Source organism: Mandrillus leucophaeus, unplaced genomic scaffold, assembly GCF_000951045.1.
Source record: "Mandrillus leucophaeus isolate KB7577 unplaced genomic scaffold, Mleu.le_1.0 Scaffold136, whole genome shotgun sequence".
Classification (NCBI taxonomy): Eukaryota; Metazoa; Chordata; class Mammalia; order Primates; family Cercopithecidae; genus Mandrillus; species Mandrillus leucophaeus.
Genome location: NW_012101321.1, coordinates 1,902,744 through 1,925,261, shown reverse-complemented (window position 1 = coordinate 1,925,261; position 22,518 = coordinate 1,902,744). Strand labels below are relative to the sequence as shown.

Sequence of the window (22,518 nt, the reverse complement as noted above, 5' to 3'; positions counted from 1 at the left end):
GCCCGGCTTATTACTTTTAAACTATTTAATGTTTCTTTCAAGCATCTCAATATTTTAAGTTGCAAGACAGCAGTAACGTTTTAATAGTTCATTGAATTCTGCCTCTACAGACTTAGCACCCTATAAACAATTGGCACAGAAAGCAAAAGGCACAGTGAAGATTTCCGAGGCAGATGTTGTGGTGTACTACCCAGACCACCCTTTGTAACTGAAGCATTCATTCCCCTAGCAGCTAGGAGTGTTGGCTGCTGACAGTTCACAGATAAGTCCTATCCCAAGAACTGCCAACAGAGCCACCTCACCCAACGTAATGCCCCCTCCTAGGAAGTGGCCTGCATCCAATTGTGCAGACCTCTAAGAGCCCATCCTTCTTAGCTCAGAACAGAAAATCTCTGGGGGCCACCTCAGCTTCAGAGAAACTTGTGAGATAGGCTGAGGCCTCTGTTGCAAATGCATCACAGTTCAACTCTCCCTCTAACCAATCCTACCCACCCAAGAGGTGCTGATCCTGAGACCACTCTAAAATAAATCTCCTGCACACAAATCTCGGTCTTAGCGTCTATTTCCCAGGAAACCTGACTTGCAGTGCAGCTAACACTATAACAGAAATGAAAACAAACAAAAAAATGCAGAAAAATTCACCAGATACTGGGTTCATTTCCTCTTTTCCATTTCTTGCTTTTAGAGAATCGTGTCCACCTTCTATCTCCTTGCTAGAGACAGGGTCCTGTTCCTTCCAGTGCCCTCAAGCAGCCACTCCTCAACACCACAGGCAGAAACTCCAGACAGCAGGGGGACAGCAGGGGGTACCGCAGATCCCAGTTCCTCCGGGACAGCAGGGGGCGCCGCAGACCCCAGTTCCTCCCCTGGGTCCTGCAGCTGCACTTCTGAAGTCTGGTCCCTTCAGGATCTGGCAGAGGGTGAAGACCAAAGGAGAGGAGGAGGTGAAGCAGAGGAATCCGTTTAGGAGGAGAAACTAGTTCTGGTGGCTCCCTACTGGCCTCTTCCTGGGAGCCTGAGTCCAGGAAGCAGGAAGCGCTGGCTCTGAGGGCAGAGACATGGGCCCTGCTGGCTGTGCCTTCAGGCTACTCCTTCTGCTGGGGATCTCAGGTGAGTGCCAGGGTGGGGTTGGGAAGGAAGAGGCAGAGGATTTTTACTCAAGAAGGCATCATATACAACAATGTGACACTTCACCCATGGGATGTTACTTATGAGTAGTATGGCCTGAGAAGGTCCTGAGAGGCTACCATATACCCAGCACCGTTCCAATGCTCCTGATTGGAAATAGCAGTACACACACACACACACACACAGGATCCCTATCTTCGTGGGACTAATCAATGCACAAATTAAATGTATAAATTATAAGGCATGTTAGAAGGTAATAAGTACTATGAAAGGAAAGGAGCATCTGAAGTACAGGGGCAGGAGTGCTGCAATCTTTAGAAGGGTAAAGAAGGCCTCACTAAGAAGTCATTTGAGCAGAACCGAAGGAGATAAGTAAATTAGCTAAGAGGATCCAGGAGAAGAGCATCTCAAGCAGAGGGAACTGGAAGAGCAAACACAGTTCAATGATTTCAGGTATACACTTGAGCAAACACAGTTCAACGATTTCAGGTATATGCTTGTTCATTTATTTTTCTGGTCCACAGGGATTTATAAGAAGGGTATACTGGCCAGGCACAGTCGCTCACGCCTGTAATCCCAGCCCTTTGGGAGGCCAAGGTGGGCAGATCACCTGAGATCAGGAATTCAAGACCAGCCTGGGCAACATGTCGAAACCCCCAACTCTACAAAAAATAAAAAAATTAGCGGGGTGTGGTGGCAGGCACCTGTAGTCCCAGCTACTCAAGAGGCTGAGGCAGGAGAAGTGCTTGAGCCTGGGAAGTGGAGGCTGCAGTAAGCCGAGATAGCGCCACTGCACTCCAGCCTAGGCGACAGAGTAAGACCCTGTCCCCACAAAAAACAAAAAACAAAAAGGGTATGTCGAGAGAGCAAAAAATTTAACAGGTAGCAAAGAAGAAAGATACACAAATACTGCAAAATGCCAATTCAGTTAAACCAAATAGCACAAAAGTAAACAGCTTGCAAAACTCAACCGCATCTGAGGGCATCATTGTATTTATAAACTAACACACTTCATATTCCTGATGGTGACTTTGAATCAAGTAAAAGTTAAATTTGAATCTTCATAGAGCATATATATATATATATTTTTTTTAAGAGACAGAATCTCATTCTGTCACCCAGGCTAGAGTGCAGTGGCACAATCATAGCCCACTGCAACCTCAAATTCCTGGGTTCAAGCAATCCTCTCACCTCAGCCTCCCTAATGGCTGGGACTACAGGCTTGCGACCACACCTGTTGTGTTTGTGGCCCAAAAGAGCTGAAGACAAAAGAAAAAAAACCCTGACTGGTATTTAGGAAGTGATTTGCGAAATATAAGAAAAGTCTCTAATATAGCACCTGTCTCCAACATTCCTTTTTCTACTTCTATGCCCTGTCTCTGGTCATCCCTAGTTTGAGAGTCCGATGTGACCTAGGGTTTCCTTCTGCCCTGCCTATCTCACCACCATTTTTTCCTTTTTTTTTTTTTTCCAGACAGGGTCTTGCTCTCTCGCCCAGACGAGTGCAGTGGCATGACCCCAACTCACTGCACCCTCCACCTCCCGGGCACAAGCAATCCTCCTGCCTCAGCCTCCCAAGCAGCTGGGACTACAGGCATACACCATCACACCAGGCTAATTTCTTTATATTTTTTTTTGTAGAGACAGTGTTTGGCCATGTTGCCCAGGCTGGTTTTGAACTCCTGGACTTGAGCAATCCACCCGCCTCAGTCTCCCAAAGTGCTGGGATTATAGGTGTAAGCCATGGTGCCCAGTCAATCTTACCACTTTCATTTGTCTGTTGGTTCATTTATGTAGTCATGCAAATATTCACTGAGAACCTGTCGTGTGCTAGATACCAGCTAGAGCTCACACTTGTATGCAGTGTGCTGTTGTCAGTATCCACTTCTCATCGATGAGGGAACCTCCACAGATAAAGCTGTGGTCCAAGTATAGGCTGACCTGCCAAGGCCAGCGCCCTGCAGCAGCATCCTGGCCACCTACAACACGGCTTGAGTATACAGGTCACCAGCACACTGGAGAAAGCAGAGAGAGGGAAATGTGGAAATCTTTTTTTTCCAATTTTTTTGAGAGACCTGGTTTCACTATGTTGCCCAGGCTGGTCATAAACTCCTGGCCTCAAGCACTTCTCCCACCTCATCCTCCCAAAGCACCAGGATTACAGGCATGAGTCACTATCCCTGGTTTAAAAAATAATAATAAATTTTAAGTTAAATTGTGTTTCATGTATGCTGCTAAAGGCAGCTAAATATGTTTGTGAAGGTTCCCACTAATAGGTAAAAGCCATTTGAAAATGTTGGCCTTCAGCACCAATCTGGAAAATTTAAATATAAAGGAAGGTTCTCTGTTCAGTGAATCTAGATATTAGATGTGTTATTATGTATTAATGATACCCTATTTCTTCCTTAGGGTCTTGCTCATGCTCTTTTCCCAAAAAGAAAGAGCTGCAATCAGGTGAGTGGTCTCCATTTTCAGCCCAAGACTGCTGGGTGTGGAACCAGAATAGGATAGAGTATGGTGTCTAGGGAGGGTTCAGGTCCTAGGAATAGATGGGAGTTTGGGAATGATGATAAGGTGGGGACCAGAGAAAAAAGACTCCTAGGTTTCCACATTTCCCTTTCTTCTCTTTCTCTAGTGTGCGGGCGACCTGTATACTCAAGCCGCATTGTAGGTGGCCAGGATGCTGCTGCAGGGCGCTGGCCTTGGCAGGTCAGCCTACACTTGGACCACAGATTTATCTGTGGAGGTTCCCTCGTCAGTGAGAGGTGGATACTGACAGCAGCACACTGCATACAACCGTGAGTTCTAGCTGGCAGCTAGCACACAGACAGGTTGTCAGTGAATATTTGCAACACTTCATGGATGAACCAACTGACAAATGGAAGTGGTAAGATAGGTAGGGCGGAAGGAAACCCAAGTCATGTCAGACTATCAAACCCGGAACATCTAGAGACAGGGCATAGAAGTAGAAGAAGGAAAGCTGGAGACAGGCACTATATTAAAGACTTTTCTTATTTTTTGCCAAATCACCTTCTAAATACCACTCAGGAGATTTCTGTCCTAAGTTTTTTGGGGTCATAAACACAATCTGAGCTCTAAGAGCCACTGATGTGAGATAAGCAACTTGTGATGTGGTCAGTGTCCCTATGGAGAGGCCCATGTGGAACCCGCATCTCTAGTCAACAGTGAGAAGACCCAAAGCCTACCAACATAAGTGACTTTGGACCCAGATCGCCCCAATAAGATGACTGCAGCTCACCTTGATTGCAGCCACATGAGAGACCTTGAGTCAATGGTACTCAACTAAGTCACACCTGATTCCTGACCCATAAAAACTATGAGATAAATCTTTGTTGTTTTAAGCCACTAAGCTTTATGATAACTATGCAACAATTGATAACTAATACATACAGAAATTGAAATTCCAGGACTCTTCAATAACAACACCGAAAGTTCCAATAAAATAAGCCAGGTGTGGTGGCTTGCACCTGTAATCCCAGTTACTCATGAGGTTGAGGTGGAAGGATCATTTGAGCCCTGGAGTTCAAGGCTGCAGTGAGCTACGATTGCGCCACACATTCCAGCCTGGGTGACAGAGTGAGACCCTGTCTCTAAAAAAAAAAAAATTAAGTTTTTAAAAAACTCAAAAAAAATAGAGTAATAACTTCAAAATGCTAAAAGAAAATTATTTCCAACTTAGAATTCTACCCATATGCAAACTATCAATCAAATGTGGGATAGAAGTAAAACATTTTCAAATATACAAAGCAGCAAAAATGTTACCTCTCATACACATTTTCTCAAGAAGTCATAGGAGAATCTGTTCCACCAAACTAAAGGGGGAAAATAGGAAAAACAGGAAAACACAGAATCCAGACAAAAGGCAAATGAAACACAGAAGAGAATCCCTAAGAAAGTCATAAAGGATAAAGAAAGTGCCAAGATGATGGCTGTGTCGCAGCCCGGCTTAGAACAAGAGGGCAGAGGGCTCCAAAAAAAGGTAGTATTGATAGAATGTCTGACAAGTTTGAACAAAATGAGAGGAGATTTACACTTCTGGTAGAGAGTCTGGGGAATGAGACTGGTGATGGGTATAAAGATAAAAACAAAAAACCAAAGTGAGCCCACTTACCAACTCCAGGAGAAGCAAAAGGTTTTACAAGAAATGTAATCACCCAATAGGACCCAGTAGTGAATAATGTTTACATAGTCACAAGAACAAACACATTAATGATCTAACAAAAAGTTATGATAACACTGGCTAGTAGGATGGGTGGAATGGAAGTGGGGCGGGGGGGGGGGGGGTAGAAAGCGATGTGTAAGAAAGCTCAATCCTCACCTTCCACACTAGGAACTCAGGATTCTAAAACTGAAAAAGAAAAATCAAGAAACAGGTATACACAGGGTTTCTTGAAAACACTTGAAAATTACTAAGAGCTAAAAGAGTTGAAAGTCATTGCCTCTAAATAGTTTGAACTGAGGGTGGTGGGGCAGATAACTTGTTATTCATTATTTATTTATTTATTTTGTACATCTTATCAAACTACATACAAATAAATACACTATTTAACTGTGTATATGTATTAACTGTGGTTACATTTTACTTCAAAATTTTATTCAGAAATGAAGGTCTAGTGCTCAGAACAGGAATCAGTATGGACAATAAACAGCAATGTCTATTAAGCATACAGGTGATAGTTGAAACCATGGAGAATGGGAGAGGTAAATGAGAGAACCGGAGAGAAAATACAGGACAAAACTCAAGTCACAAACCTCTAGGAAGAGACCACAGAAAGAGTGGTCAGGGAAGGACAGGGAGAGAGAAAGAGAGGAGAGAAGGAGACAAATCAACCCTAGTTGAGGTTGGAAGCACCACAGTTAATTCTCAGTTGGCTACCCTCCTTTCTTGACTAGATACTTAGTGCTACATATAGGCAGCTTGTTCTGACCCAGCTTCAGGCCACAAGCAGGCCTCCTTTCTTTTCTCCATAGGACCTGGACTACTTTTTCATATACCGTGTGGCTGGGATCAATTAAAGTAGGTGACTCAAGTAAAAGTGTGAAGTACTACGTGTCCAAAATCGTCATCCATCCCAAGCACCAAGATACAACAGCAGACGTTGCCTTGTTGAAACTGTCCTCTCAAGTCACCTTCACTTCTGCCATCCTGCCTATTTGCTTGCCCAATATCACAAAGCAGTTGGCAATTCCAGCCTTTTGTTGGGTGACCGGATGGGGAAAAGTTAAGGAAAGTTCAGGTGAGAATGGGCAGAGAGAAGGGTTGTTTTATATGTCACCCTCTTGTACTCCAGAACATTCCTATTCTAGGCATATCCTTACCATGGCAAATATTTTTCAACAAAACCAGATCAATCTAATGATATTATCTAAAAGTTTTTAAATAAAATATCTTTTTTGACATTTATATTTTTATGTTACTTACTCTTACATCTTGCAGAGTCTGGCTATAGCTGGAAGAGCAGATACTAAGAATTTAAACAAATAACTACCTCTCTCAAACAGAGGTTAACAAGCCTGATTTAAAGTTTGGAGACAGTCTAGTGTTTTTTAACTGTTTTTAAAGTTTTGTGTCAACTCTTTCCCAGGTTGGAGTAGAGACAAGACAGGAACTGATCTACAAGCAAAAAAAAAAGGGGGGAAAGGAAGAAGTTTTAGAATCCTTTAGAATACTCATACCTTTACTCAATCAGAATTTGTCAGCAGTACTCGTTATTTAGAACAATGACTCAATTTAAAAAACCTCAAAGCAGCAGAAATAATTTAGAATTACTGAGTTTTAGATGTAAGTGTACCAAAAGATCCAACCATAAGCAAATATGATGGGAAAGGGATTGTAAGCTGCTTTTGGATTCCCATTCAGAGACCTCTGCACATCATGACTGAGTGCTGCCCCTGCACTTTTCCAGGTTGCTTTAATCTTTTGTTTCTGTCTTCCTCCACAGATAGTGATTACCATTCCACCCTTCAGGAAGCAGAAGTACCCATTATTGACCGCCAGGCTTGCGAACAACTCTACAACCCCATCGGTATCTTCCTGCCAGCACTGGAGCCAGTCATCAAGGAGGACAAGATTTGTGCTGGTGATACTCAAAACATGAAGGATAGTTGCAAGGTCAGGGTGCGCTCTTGAGAATTTTTTCTTTTAAACATGAGATCTTAATTCGGATCCAGGTTTTCCTATCTGTAAATAACAGTGGATTGGGAGTCAGGAGATGAAGGTTCTAAGAATAACTCTTATGTTACCCTGGACAAATCACTTAACTTGCATCTGTGAAATCAATGTCTTCAACTATAAGACTATTGATCTAGACCAATGTTAACCACTGGTCATTGGACTTTTTCTTTTTTTTTTTTAAATGAGAGACAGAGCCTTGCTCTGTCACCCAGGCGGGAGTGCAGTGGCATGATCATAGCTTACTACAGCCTCCAGCTCCTGGGTTCACTCAGTCATCCTCCCACCTCAGCCTCCTGAGTAGCTGGGACTACAAGCTCACACCTCACTAGGCCCACATACTTTTTTCATTTTTCTGTAGAGATGAGGTTTCACCATGTTGCCCAGGCTGATCCCAAATTCCTGGCCTCAAGCAATCCTTCCTCCTTGGATTGCTGGACTTTTATAGACTTGTATATTTTCATAAGTATATTATGAGGTTGAAGCAGAATTGCCAACTTTTAAATTTTTTCAAGTAAGAACATTTCATTCTATGCCTAAAAGATGTCGTTCTATTGTCTCCTGGTCATAACTGATGAAAAATCAGCCATTATTTGCATCTTCAGTCCATTGAGAGTAATGTGTTGTTTTGCTCTGGCTGCTTTCAGTATTTTTTTCTTTACCTTTGATTGTCAGCAGTTTGAACATGATGTACTAAGTGTGGTTTTCTTTGCATTTATCCTATTTGGGGTTCACTAAGTTTTTGGTTTTTTAAATCTATTCTTTAACACCTTTCACCAACACTTGGAAATTTTTCAGTAATGATTTCTTTGAAAACTATTCTGCCTCATTTCTCTCTCCTCCCCTTCTAGATGAAACCATACACTTGTTAAGTTATACCTTTTGGTATTTTCACACAGGTCCATTTTATTTTTATGTTTTTCTCTGTTCTTCAAATTGGATACTTTTAAATTGATCTATATTGAAGATCACTGCCTCTTTCTGCTGTCACTTACATTTTACTTTAAGTCCGTCTAGTGAAATTTTTATTTCAGATTTTTTATTTTTTAGTTGTAGAATGACCATTTGGTTTTATTCTCTCCTTCTCTCATCCACACATACTTTCTAGATCTCTGCCAAGATTTTCTATCTGTATATTATAAATATTTTCCTTTACATGTGTTGATCACAGTTATAATAGTTGCTTTAAATCCTTCCTGCTAATTCCAAAATCAATCTGAGTTATCTCAGGGATATTCTCCAACAATTGCTTTTTCTCATGAGTAGCATTTTCCAGTTTATCTTGGAAAATATTTTCCTGTTGTTTTGTTTGTTTATTTTAATATCTAATCATTTTGGAATATATCCTGGACAATGTCAGTAGCATGGTGTAAGGAGTACAGATTGTTATGCTTCTCTAAAGAATGTTGATTTCCTGTTTCAACGGGAAGTCAACTTGGCTGACCTCAAAATCCAAACTCGATCTCTCCTGTGATAGGCATCAGCAGTTATTTTAGCCTTAGCTGAGCTGCTTGGAGTCTAACCTACACATGTGTGTAGTTCAGGGTTTATTCAGAAATTTGAGCAGAGTTTATATGCAGAACTTGGGACTCTCTCTCTCTGTGGCTCTCTCTTTTCTGGTATATTTCCCTTCACTTTCCGACTGCTAAGGTAACTTTAAACTCTATCCTCTGATTCCTCAAGTCAGTAAGACTGTGGGTTTCTTTCTAAGTTCCAGTCACTATGCATGATAATAACTGGGGCCTGCTTTAAGGGAAAAAGTCATTTTTTTTAAAAAAGAATGTCATCCTTTTCTTCCAAGGATTGACTCTAGTTTCTGCCTATCAGCCACTCTTCACTGCCTTCAGAGAGTAGCCATTTATATGCTGTCCACAATTTATAACTGTTATCCGAAGCAGTTTGTCAGAGACAAGTCACTCCCATAAGAAATTTTAAAAACAGAAAGAGTCCTAAGAAGCGCAGAATATACTTTCTTCTTAAGTGCCCATGGAACATTCTCCAGAATAAACCATATGCTAAGCTGTAAAACAAGCCTCAATAAAGTTGGAAGGATTAAAATTATACAAAGTATATTTTCTAATCACAATGGAATGAAATTAGAAATAAATAAGAGAGAAATATGGAAATTCACAAGTATGTGGAAGGTGACACACTGCTAAATAACCAATGAGTCAAAGAAAAAAAGAATCATACAAAAAAATTAAGAAATATTTTGAGATGAATAAAAATAAAGAAACAACATACCAAATCCTATGGATACAGCTACAGCAGTGCTCCGAGAAACATTTATACATGTAAATGCCTACATTAAACAATAAATCTCAAGTCAGTAACCTAATCTTCCATATAAGACACTGGAAAACGAAGTTCAAGATCAGCCTGGGCAACATAGTGAGACCTTGTCTCTACTAAAAATTAAAAATTAAAAAAATTAGCTGAGTTTGGTGGCACAAGCCTGTAGTCCCAGCTACTTAGGAGTCTGGGGCAGGAGGATCCCTTGAGACCAAAAGTTCACATATGTAGTGAGCTATGATCACACCACTGCACTCCAGCCTGGACAACATAGCAAGACTCTGAGGCTCTGTCTCTTAAAAAAATAAATACATAAATAAAATTTTAAAAGCCTGGGTGTGATAGCTCATACCTGTAATCACAGCACTCTGGGAGGATAAGGTGGGAGATTTTTTTCAGCCCAGGAGTTCGAGACCAGCCTGGGCAATATAGTGAGACCCTGTGTCCACAAAAAAAAAAAAAAAAAATCAGCCAGGCATGGTGGTACACTTGTAGTCCCAGCTACTTGGGAGGATCATTAGAGCCCAGGAGTTCAAGGCTGCAGTGAGCTATATTTGCACCACTGTGCTCCAGGCTGGGTGACACAGTGAGACCCTGTCTTAAAGGGGCGGGGAGGGGGAGAGGGAAATAAAAAAACTAAACCTAAAGAAAATACAAAGAAGAAAATAAGGGATATAGTGGAAATTACTGAAATAGAGAACAGAAATACAATACAGAAAATAAACAAAAGCAAAAGTGGTTTTTAAAAAGATCAATAAAATTGAAAAAAACTTTAGCTAAACTGAGCAAGAAAAAAAAAAAGACTCAAATTACTAAAGAATAAAACTGGGACATTACTACTAACCTTACAGAAATAAAAATAATTTGTAAGACACTACTATGAATAACAGTATGCCAAAAAATTAGATAACTAAGATGATACGGACAAATTCCTAGAAACACATAAACTACCATAATTTACCTAAGAAGAAATAGATGGTCTGAATAAACCTAATAAAAAGTAAAGAGACTGAATTTGTGATTAAAAACAAAAAAACAAACAAAAAAAACTACCAACAAATAAAAGACCAGGTCCAGGTAGATAAATTCTACCAAACATTTAAAGAATTAATACCAATTCTGGCCACATGCAGTGGCTCATACCTGTAATCCCAGCACTTTAGGAAGCCAAGGCGGGCAGGTCACTTCAGGCCAGGAGTTCGAGACGAGCCTAGCAAACACGGCATAACCCGTCTCTACAAAAAATACAAAAACTAGCCCGGCATGCTGGCATGTGCTTGTATTCCCAGCTACTCGAGAGACTGAAGCATGAGAACTGCTTGAATCTGGAAGGCAGAGGTTGCAGTGAGCCGAGGTCGCGCCACTGCACTCCAGCCTGGGTGACAGAGTGAGATTCTGTCTCAAAAAAAACAAATAAATAAATTTAAAAAAATAATAATAACAATTAATACCAATTCTATACAAGTTCTTTTGAAAAATAAAAGAAGGAACTGGGCACAGTGGCTCACACCTGTAATCCCAGCACTTTGGGAGGCCAAGGTGGGCGGATCACCTGAGGTCAAAAGTTTGAGACCAGCCTGGCCTACATGGTAAAACCTCATCTCTATTAAAAATACAAAAATTAGCCAGGTGTGGTCGCGCATGCCTGTAATCCCAGCTACTCAGGAAGCTAAGGCAGGAGAATCACTTGAACCTGGGAGGCAGATGTTGCAGTAAGCCAAGATCATGCCACTGCACTCCAGCCTGGGTGACAGAACAGGACTCTGTCTCCACAAAAAGAAAAAGAAAAAAAAGGAACACTTCCCAACTCATTCTGTGATCAGTATTACCGAGACCAAAACCTGATAAAGGCATCACAAGGAAGCTATAGACCAGTATCTCTTATGAATAGAGGTGCAAAAATCCTCAACGAACCAAATCCAACAACATATTAAAAGGATTATATATACCTGAATGCCAATTTCCTGTTTCAACAGGAAGTCAAGTTGGCTGACCTCAAAATCCAACTGCGGGTAATTACAAATGGGTATGTGGATTCTTTTTAGGATGTGGTGACTCAAGCCTTGTAATCCAGCACTTTGAGAGGCCAAGACGGGAGGATCACTTGAGGTCAGGAGTTCAAGACTAGCCTGAGCAACACAGTGAGACCTCGTTTCTACCAAAGATTTTTAAAAATTAGCCAGGCGTAGTGGCATACACCTGCAGTCCCAGCTACTTGGTAGGCTGTGGTGGGATGATCACTTGAGACTGGGAAGTCGAGGCCACAGTGAGCAGTGTTTGTGCCACCACATTCTAGCCTGGGAGACAAAGTGAGACCCTATCTCTCTCTTTTTTTATTTTTCAAAAAAATAAAAATAAAAAGGATATACCATAAACAACAGATTTATCCCAGGAAACTTAGGTTGGTTTAAAATCCAGAAATCAATTAATGTTAATATACCATGTTCTTAGAATAAAGAGCAAAAACATATGGTCATGTCAATAAATACGGAAAAAAATTTGATAAAAATCCAACAACCCTTCACGTTAAAAAACAAAACAAACCAAAAAACACTCAACAATGAGATGAGTGCAGTTTTTCTACTCGATCAAGTGCAACTACAAAAAAACCCCAGCTAAAATACTTTGTGGTAAAAACCTAAATGCTTTTGCCATAAGGTCAGGAAAAAGACAAGAATGTCTACTCTTGCCATTTCTATTCAACATTGTACTGGAGGTTCCAGTCAGAATTAAGCAAGAGACAAAAAAAAAGACATCCAGATTGGAAAGAAGGAGTAAAACTATCTCTATTCAAAGATGACATGATTTTATAAATAGAAAATCTAAAGGAATGCCACCTCCCAAAAATTAGAACTAATAAACACATTCATCAAAACTGAAGGATATAGGGACAATATACAAAAAGCAACTTTAGGCTGGGTGTGGTGGCTCACGCCTGTAATCCCAGCACTTTGGGAGGCCAAGGCAGGTGGATTGCTTGAGTTCAGGAGTTTGAGACCAGCCTGACCAACACGGTGAAACCCTGACTTTACTAAAAATACAAAAACTTGCTGGGCGTGGTGGCGGGGTGCCTGTAATCCCAGCTACTCATGAGACTGAGGCAGGAGAAACACCTGAACCCGGGAGGTAGAGGTTGCAGTGAGCTGAGATCTCGCCACTGCACTCCAGCCTGGGCGGGGCAACAAAGCGAGACTGTGTCTCAAAAAAAAAAAAAAAAAAGCAACTGTATTTCTATGTAGTTGCAATGAATAATCTAAGGAAACATGTAAGAAAACATTATTCCATTTATAATAGTTTTAAAAAGAGTAAAAGAGGAATAAAGTTAATATTGTTTAAATTGCAGTATTCTCCAAATGGATCTACAGATTCAATGTAATCCCTATGAAAACCCAGCTGGTTTCTTTGCAGAAACTGGCAAGCTGATCCTAAGATGCATATGGAAATTCAAGGGGCACGAAACAATCTTGAAAAACAAGAAACAAGTTGAAGGACTCACATTTTTCATATTTCAAAACTAACAGTAATCAAGACAGTGTGGTACTAGCATAAAGAGAGACATATATAGATCGATGAAATAGGATTGAGTGTATAGAAATAAACCCTTATACTTATGGTCAATTAATTTTAAACATTGGTATTGAATCAATTCAATGAACAAATAATAGTCATTTCAACAAGTGATGCTGGGACAAGTAGATAACCACATGCAAAAGAATGAACTTGGACCCTGACCTCGCCATATACCAAATTAACCCAAAATGGATCTATGACCTAAATATAAGAGCTAAACTATAGCACCTTTAGGAAAAAGCATTTGGTAGGTCTTTGTGACCTTGATTAGGCTACATTTTCTTAGATATGTTATCAAAAGCATAAGCAACAACAAAAAAAGATTAGAGTTCTTCAAAATTCAAAACTTTTATGCTTCAATGGACACCATCAACAAAGTAAAAAGGTAGCCTATGAAATGGAAGAAAGTATTTGCAAATCATATATGTAAGGGATCTGTATCTAGAAAAAAGAACACTTGTAACTTGATCATAAAAAGAACACAATTTTTAAAAGAGCAAAGAATTTGAATAGATATTTTTCTAAAGATATACAAATGTCCAACTGTTATAAAGATATGCAAATGTAGAGAAATTGGAGCCTTCAAGCACTGTCGGTGGTAATATAAAATGGTGCAGCCGCTTTGAAAAACTGTTTGGCAGTTCCTCAAAGGTTAAATATAGAATTACCATATGACCCAGAAATTCCACTCCTAGGTATATGACCAAGAAAGATAAAAATATGTCCATACAAAAACTTGCACATGAGCTGGGCACAGTGGCTTCCACCTGTAATCTCAGCTACTCAGAAGTCTGTGGCAGGAGGATCGCTTCAGTCCAGGAGTTCAAGACTAGCCTGGGCAAAACCTGTCTCTAAATAAACGAACAAAGAAAAAACTGGTACAAAAGTGTTCACAACAGCATTATTATTATTTTAGAAACAGGGTCTTGCTCTGTCACCCAGGCTGGAATGCAGTGGCAGGATCATAGTTCATTGTAAACTTGGCTCAAGCAATATTTCTGCCTCAGCTTCCTGAGTGGTTGGGATGACAGGCATATGCCACCACAGCAGTTATTTATTTATTTATTTATTTGTTTTGTAGAGACAAGGTTCCACTAGGTTGCCCAGGTTGGTCTCAAATGCCTGGCCTGATCCTCCTGCCTTGGCCTCCCAAGACACTAGGATTACAGACATGAACCATCATGCTGGGCCATAGACGCGTTATTTATAATATAATAGCCCAAATAACGGAAGCAATCACAATGTCCATCAGGTGATGAATGCAGAAACACCAAGAGGTACATCCATACAATGTAATATTATTCAGCCATAAAAAGGAGTGGAGTACCGATACAACATGAATAAACCTTGAAAAGAATGTGCTAATCGAAACAAGCCAGACACGAAAGGCCACATATTACATGATTCCATTTATATGAAATGTCTAAAATAGGCAAATCCATAGAGGCAGACAGTGGACTACTGGTTGGCCCAGCTGGGAGGGCTGGGAAGAAATGGGGGTAATTATGAATGGGTATGAGGCTTCTTTTTAGGGTGATAAAAATGTTCTAAAATGGGTTGTGGTGATGGTTGTACAACACTGTAAATATACTAAAAACCACTGAATTGTGTAGTATGTGAATTATATGACAGTAAAGCTGTTATAAAAAAGAAAGAGAACAAGACTGGAAGACTACTACCAACTTCTATCACTATCATTTTAGGTAAGAATTGATTACTTAGCACTAAAAACGAACAGTAAGAACAGGAAATTAAGGCAGTTCATTCATTTGAATAAATTTATCTTTAGTGAAAAAATCATCCCATTAGTTTTATTTCTGTTTTTATCACAGATAAATATTTTGAAATTACTCATCTATTTCACTAAGGTCCCTGACAATTTCAATTCTATGATTCTAAAATTCCTGTGATCTCTCCCTAAAGCAGTGATTAGTCTAGCTCCCTGTAGAGTTCCACAGCTGCATGGGTCTCATGGCCCAGTTTTAAAGAATTCTCCACCCCTTATTACTACTCTCTTCTTCATGCCTCTTTACACTATGCTCATTACCTTTATTTCTTCCTTAGGGTGATTCTGGAGGGCCTCTGTCGTGTCACATTGATGGTGTATGGATCCAGATAGGAGTAGTAAGCTGGGGATTAGAATGTGGTAAATCTCTTCCGGGAGTCTACACCAATGTAATCTACTACCAAAAATGGATTAATGCCACTATTTCAAGAGCCAACAATCTAGACTTCTCTGGTTTCTTCTTCCCTATTGTACTACTCTCTCTGGCTCTCCTGCAACCCTCCTGTGCCTTTGGACCTAACATTATACACAGAGTAGGCACTGTAGCTGAAGCTGTTGCTTACGTACAGGGCTGGGAAGAGAATACATGGAGATTTAGTCCCAGGGGCAGAGAACTCACAGAAGAGCCACTGGTAACCCTGGATGACTTTATTCACAATTTGAAATGATTTTGTTTTTAAGGTTCTTGATTTTATAAGTTTTGGGGTTGGAATGTGAAGAGTTAAGAAATAAAGCTGCCACTTTGTACATTCTTTGTCCCTGACTAATGAGTCTTCCAAGGCAGGAAGGATGTCCTTTATGAATAAGTATTTGTAGACACAAATTAAATAGCTACTACAGAGGCAGGCAAGTATCTGTGATGACACAGGAAAATACAATAAGGGTCTACCTCGTGCCCATGGGTTGCATCATGGGATAGTCTATTATTTCTCACCTCCTCTACTATCTTTAACTTCCCTTCTAACCCCTGCTTTACCCCTCAACTGTAACAAGAGGGCTAATAAAAAATTCATATAAAGCCAACTCTGGGCACACTGCCTAGGGATTAGCTAGTCCTGCTCCATAAGGAGCAGTAAAAAAAGAAGAAAAAAAGAGAGATGCAAACATGGGTCAGGCATGTTGGCTCACACCTGTAATCCCAACACTTTGGGAGGCCAAGGATCATCACTTGAGGCCAGGGGATGGAGACCAGCCTGGGCAACAGAGCCCCTGTCTCTATAAAAGAAATAAGAAATTAGCCAAGAATGGTGGCTTGTGCCTGTGGTCTCAGGTACTTGGGAAGCTGAGGTGGAAGGATAGCTTGAGACCAGAAGTTTGAGAATGCAGTGAGCTATGATCACATCACTGTACTCCGGTCTGGGTGACAGAGCAAGACCTTGCCTTTAAAAAAAAAAAAAAAAAAAAAGGAAAAGAAAAGAAGGAAAGAAATGCATATATGTAGTTCAGCTCTGTATTTTTCTGAAGTCTTTACTTTTTAAAATATCAGTGTGACCTACTACCAACAATGGATTAATGCTATGATGTTAACAGCTAATCTGGACCTACCTAAGTGGTTTAACTTCACATCTATTAAAAAAATACTTTAAATATTTAGAACAAAGGAAATTATAGAAAAGAGCATTATATTCCATGCTTCCTTTGTTAAACAAACACATGACCTATCCTATTCCCTTCTATACCTAGGCCGCTAGAAACTCAGAGGTAACTTTTGAACTCAATTACAATCATTATCTTCACCATAGATTTTTCTGGTATAATTCCATTCATATTTCTTTAAGTCATCCTTTATTTCTCATTTAAATGAACTTAAGTTTTATTGCATCTGTATCTTTTACAAGATATGGCTCCTTTTATTAAAAAAATTTGAAAGTTTTTGAAAGTAAGTACACTTTGGCTGACTTTAAGCTTTAAGCTACAGGTGGCTCACGCCAGTAATCCCAGAACCTTGGGAGGCCAAGGAGGGTAGATCACTTGAGGTCAGGAGTTCGAGACCAGCCTGACCAACATGGTAAAACCCTGTCTCTACTAAAAATACAAAAATTAGCCAGGCATGGTGGCGGGTGCCTGAAATCCCAGCTACTTGGGAGGCTGAGGCATGAGAATCGCTTGAACTCGGGAGTTGGAGGTTGCAGTGAGTCAAGATCCCGTCACTGCATTCCAGCCTAGGCGAGAGAGCAAGACTCTGTCTCAAAATAAAATAGAATAAAATAAAGTACATTTAATGGACATACATTTAATAGACAGTAAGGGTAGATTTGGGAACTTAAAATTCTTGCTAACAGTTAACTCCACCTGGGTTAGTAGCATCTGGATTGCCTTTATAGCCTCCTAACTAGCATTTCCACATCCTTTCTTATGCCTTCCATTTACACCCAACTCCACTTAGTCTCCTCCATAGCATTCAGATTAGTGTTTTAAAAATAAAAATAATTTTTATACCTCTCCCTTTTTCCTCTGCTTACAGCACTTCAAAGGCATCCTCCTGTTGCTCACAGAATAAGGACCAAAACTCTTACTGTGGCCTACAAAGCCCAGCCAATCTGACCCCAGCCTGTCTCTTCAGCCTCGTTTGGCTCACTTTCCAGCCTATTCTCTATGCTTAAACTTCTTCGAACGTTCTAAGCACCCTTTCAGCACCAGACTTTTGCATCTGCTATTGCCTCTCTCCTGCTGCCCTTGTCTAGTTAATTCTTACTGTGCCTTTCAGATCTCAATTTATCCTTCACTTCCTCAAGGAAGCCATCCCTGTCTCTCCTAACCAGGACAGGTCCTCCTAATTCTCATAGCACTATGGAGCCCTCCTTTACAGAACCCAACATAGCTATAATTGAACATTCGTTATTTGTTGTCTAATTAACATATGTCTACCTTATCAAATTGTAAGTCCACAAAAAAAGAATTTTTGTTTTTATCCACCACTGTATCCTAGTCTCAATAAATATTTGTTGAAAAAAAATGAATGAGTAATAAACATCAATTCAGCTTATTTGTCTCCCTAACTATACTGTCAGAACCTGGATATTGCTTATGGAGGTAGCCCAGAACCTGAAACAATGTTTCGCACAAAGTAGGTTTCAAATATCAGTTAAATACAAAGATGAAGGATGAAAAGAATGTTCCAATGCAATTCTTATTCAGGCCTCTCTGGCCATAAGGAACAAAGGACGGAAAAAATTGTACAAAGTAGGTAAATTGAAAGGTAGGTAAATTGAAAGGTTTCTCAGCGGCAAGAACTCAAGCTAAACAGGATCTGGAATGATGCAGAGGGCAAAGCAAAATGGCAGCTGAGAGGAAAGAACAAGAGACAAAGAAAGGAGGGGTAAAGACAGACTTCAAAGAGAAAAGAGACTATCATCAAGAACCAGAGAGGAACAAAGAGAAAGCACACAAGTATGTGGGCCAGGATGACACAGCAAGGGGACATAAAGATCAAGAAAGCCAGGATTCCTATCAATCCTCTCACTGTTGAGTTTGAAATTGGAAGCAAACTGTTCCACAGCATAGGATCTGGCAACATTTTTCTCATCAACAAGGAGTAGAAACTTGGAGGGACCAGGCCATGCAAGTGGAAAGAAAGGAGTATCAAGAGAATAGGACATAAGATCTCACTATCTTGATCACCACTGGGTGGATGCACCAAGGGTACGCACCTAACATAACAGTTGCCCAGGGGGTGGTGGGGCAGTTAGGGCAGCATCTTAGATGCACTCAGTATTGGACAACACAACAGACCCTCCTCTGGAGAAGTCCAAATGTGAGCCATATAGTATGTCTACGTGCACTCAACAGTATTAAGTGCCCTCCAGGTACCAGGTACCATTCTAGGCATGGAGGACACTACAGTAAATATAACACGTCAAGCCGGGCTTCAAGTAGTTTACATTGCAGTGGAAGACAGACAATAACCAAATACAAAATAAATTCATACTATAATGTCATGTACAAGAAAGGCTGATAATAGAATAGAAGAAGCAGATAAGAGTATCAGGATGGGAAATTCCACCTTAGACAGGGTGGTCAGGGAAGGTTCTCTCAGGAGGTGACATTTGATAGAGGCCTAAACAAAGGAGGGAAGCAAGGACTAAACGAAGGAGGGAAGGTGCGGCCGAGTGAACAGCGAGTACAAAGGTTCTGAGGTTAGGTGGGTGTGAGGAAGAACAGGCCAGTCAGCGTGGCTAGGACACTGTGAGCAAAAGTGGAAAGGTGTATGAACTAAGACCAGAAAGAAAGGGAGCAGGGGCTAGGTCCTGCAGAAGCTACTAGGCCTCAGTAAGGACTCCGAATTTCATTCTTAGTGACATGAGAAGCCACTGGTGAAGTGAGAGCAAGGGAATGATTAAAGAACAGAAGAGAATCCCACACCACTGCTCATGGGAATATGCAGAGGCCAGGAAGGGGCCAGGATGGCAAAGAGGGCAGTCAGATGGTAGCAGAGTCAGAACAAAAAGCTGAGAGAAAGAATCAGACACCAAGGCACTGAAGTAGAGCTGAGTAAAACAAGGACTGCTATAACCTGAACATCAGTGAGTTTCCACATGAGGCTATGTGCTATCTGATCATCTTCCCCTATTCTTTATCTGCACTGTCCTTAGAGTAAGGCCCCATTTACCAAGTGACTTGAGAAAGGTACAGCCCAAGTTTTCTAGCATTGACTTCGGAATTCGTCACCAAGACAGCTAACTCACTTCCTGTTTGTTTTCTTCTTATCCAGACAAGTGTTCTCATTTCTTCATCCCATTTCCACCTCAAGGCTTTATTTCCTCTGTCCTCTACACCTGGAATACCTTTCTTTTGATACCTCAACCCACTTATTTCTGCCCATTGAGTAGAAAAAGGAGGCAGTGAACATCTAAAAAACACATTAGAAGAACCCTAGAAGATGGTTTTTAGGCTGGGTGCGGTGGTTCACGCCTGTAATCCCAGCACTTTGGGAGGCCAGGCGGGCGGATCACGAAGTCAGGAGATCGAGACCATGCTGGTTAACATGGTGAAACTCTATCTCTATTTAAAAAAACACAAAAAATTAGCCAGGCATGGTGGTGGGCATCTGTAGTCTCAGCTACTCAGGAGGCCGAGGCAGGAGAATGTTGTGAACCCAGGAGGTGGAGCTTGCAGTGAGCCAAGATCACGCCACTGCATTCCAGCCTGGGCGATAGAGTGAGACTCTGTCTCAAAAAAATAAAATAAAATAAAAATAAACATTTGCATTCACAAAACAAAATTATCAAGTACTTACTGGTAACTAATTTAATCAGTAACACTACAAATGAGGAGGAAATAAAAGGGACATCTTTACTTTTATGGGGCTCAATACAGCATTTCTGCCTTAAAAATGAATATAAATTTGCAGAATATTTTATTCCGTGGAATATCTGATTTTAATATGCTTCAATTTTCATTTCACACATCTTGAGGAATTTTAATTAAGGTGAGATTTTAACAAATAAAGGTTGCTAAAAATCCTATGAGCAATTTTTTTCCTAAACGTGGGGAAAATTTGTAAATTCAGTTATTTCCTGATCTTTTCACAATGGACTACTTCAAGTATGACCCATTTTTTTCCTATATTCCACTAAACTGTAATGTTACCCCAAAAATGTGAGGACATAACGGAAAAAGGATTCAGAATAATAAAATGTCGAAGCTGTATTTTGATAATATTTCGACAGTGAATGTTATATCTTTTCAGATGTCTGACTTCATCCTCTCCGCCCAACTGTGTATAGTTTATCCACACACTAGAAATCAGCTCCCTGAGAACTTTTTAAAATATATTGTTTCAGGAAAGGAGGAAGGGGAGGAGTCATTCAAAATAATCAGAAATCAGATTACTTCATTCTCTGCTATTGATAATTGAGAAGAAACATTCACTGTCTGAAGAATAAAAAAAATAGAAATCTTTAATGGAAATTCTATTTGCCTTCCAGGATAATTATCCTCTACCAACCTAAATCCTCTCCACTGTCTACTACTATGTAAGCCTTCACTTTCCATCTCCATGTAGTTGGATAAAGTAATTGGAATTTAGTCCTGTGGCATTTTGTGTACCATTCTCATGACACTCAGCCCACATAGCCTTGTACTATAATTATCTCTGAACACCAAGGAGTGAAAAGAATAGGATAGGATGAGGGCCTGTGGCTCCAGAATGCTAATTCTGCTCTGCTTTTAGTGAAAATTAGTGAGAGGAAGACAAATCTAGAGACAGTTGGGTAGTAGAAGCAAGATAACATATTGATTGGATTTGGATGTAATTTAATGAATTGGATGTAGATGGTAGAAGGAAAAAATAAAAAGAGAAATCAAGAATAACCATAGGTTACTGGCCTGAGAATGTTGTACCATTAAATAAAATGAGGAAGGCTAGAGGAAGAATAGATTTGCCAAGCTAAGAAATCAAATGGTGGGCTAAACAATGGCCCCTCTAAGGATGTCCATTTCCTAATCCCCAGAATCTGTGAATATGTTACTACATCTAGTAAAGGGGATTTTGCACATATGATTAAGTATCCCGAGATGGGGACATTATCTATATTATCTGGTGGGACCAATGTAATCAATCACACAGCTTCTTGTAAGAGTAAGATAGGAGGATCAGGGTCAGGGATACTAGTGAGAGTATGCAGAAGACAGAAGGATGGAGGCAGAAAGAAGAGAGGAATGAAGATGCTACACTGTTGGCTTTGAAGATAGAGCAGGGGGCCATGAGCCAGGGAATACAGGTGGCCTCTAGGAGCTAGAAAAGGCAAAAACAGGATTCTCCCCTAAAGTCTACTGATGGAATGCAGCCCTTCCAGTACCTTGATTTTAGCTCAGTGAAACTGCTTTCAGCCTTTAGACCCCCAGAATTACAGGATAATAAATTCTTTTTTGTTGTTTTTTGAGACGGAGTCTCACTCTGTCGCCAGGCTGGAGTGCAGCTCAGCATACTGCAACCTCCACCTCCCGGGTTCAAGCAATTCTCCTCCCTCAGCCTCCCGAGTAGCTGAGACTACAGGTGCCCGCCACCATGCCCAGCTAATTTTTGTATTTTTAGTAGAGAAGGGTTTCACCATGTTGGCCAGGATGGTCTCAATCTCCTGATCTCGTGATCCGCCCGCCTCGCCTCCCAAAGTGCTGGGATTACAGGCGTGAGCCACCGCGCCCGGCCAAATTCATCTTGTTTTAAGCCACTAAATTTGTAGCTAATTTGTTATAACTGCAATAGGAAACTAAATGCAGACATTTTAGAGTTGAGAGGCCTATTAGATATCCAAGTAGAGATGCTGAATAGGAAGTCTAGGGTTCAGAAGAGAGGGCAGGACTACAGAAATAAAAGCCTAAGACTCTGTTTGCATCATGGACCCTCTTCTCCATATCACCTTAACACTGCATCCAAGAAAGCCCTCATGCACATTTACAATATTTTTTCATATAATTTCAAGATGTTCAAGAATACCCTATATTCATAGAACTCCCAGAACATTATATATAATGACAAAGCAGCCTATTCTAACCCTAATAAGATTGCTACCTCCCTGTGGAGGAGGAAATCGAATATTGTTTCACT

The 22,518-nt window shown here is 40.5% G+C and overlaps 1 protein-coding gene across 1 annotated transcript; it reads left to right on the top strand.

Moving 5' to 3' along the window:
- The first annotated feature begins 1,058 nt into the window (after positions 1-1,058).
- On the top strand, positions 1,059-15,776 carry PRSS48 (protease, serine, 48). Its single transcript, XM_011973235.1, has 5 exons — positions 1,059-1,110; positions 3,764-3,926; positions 6,121-6,386; positions 7,092-7,261; positions 15,248-15,776. Exons 1-5 carry the CDS (start codon positions 1,059-1,061, stop codon positions 15,635-15,637), a joined length of 1,041 nt encoding a protein of 346 aa, XP_011828625.1. The 3' UTR covers positions 15,638-15,776.
- Positions 15,777-22,518: the final 6,742 nt, after the last annotated feature.

Coding starts and splice junctions, on each gene's coding strand:
- PRSS48 (XM_011973235.1), top strand. CDS start 1,059: ATGGGCCCTGCTGGCTGTGCCTTCAGGCTACTCCTTCTGCTGGGGATC. Junction 1,111..3,763: donor CCTTCTGCTGGGGATCTCAG/GTGAGTGCCAGG, acceptor CTCTTTCTCTAG/TGTGCGGGCGACCTGTATAC. Junction 7,262..15,247: donor ACATGAAGGATAGTTGCAAG/GTCAGGGTGCGC, acceptor TTTCTTCCTTAG/GGTGATTCTGGAGGGCCTCT.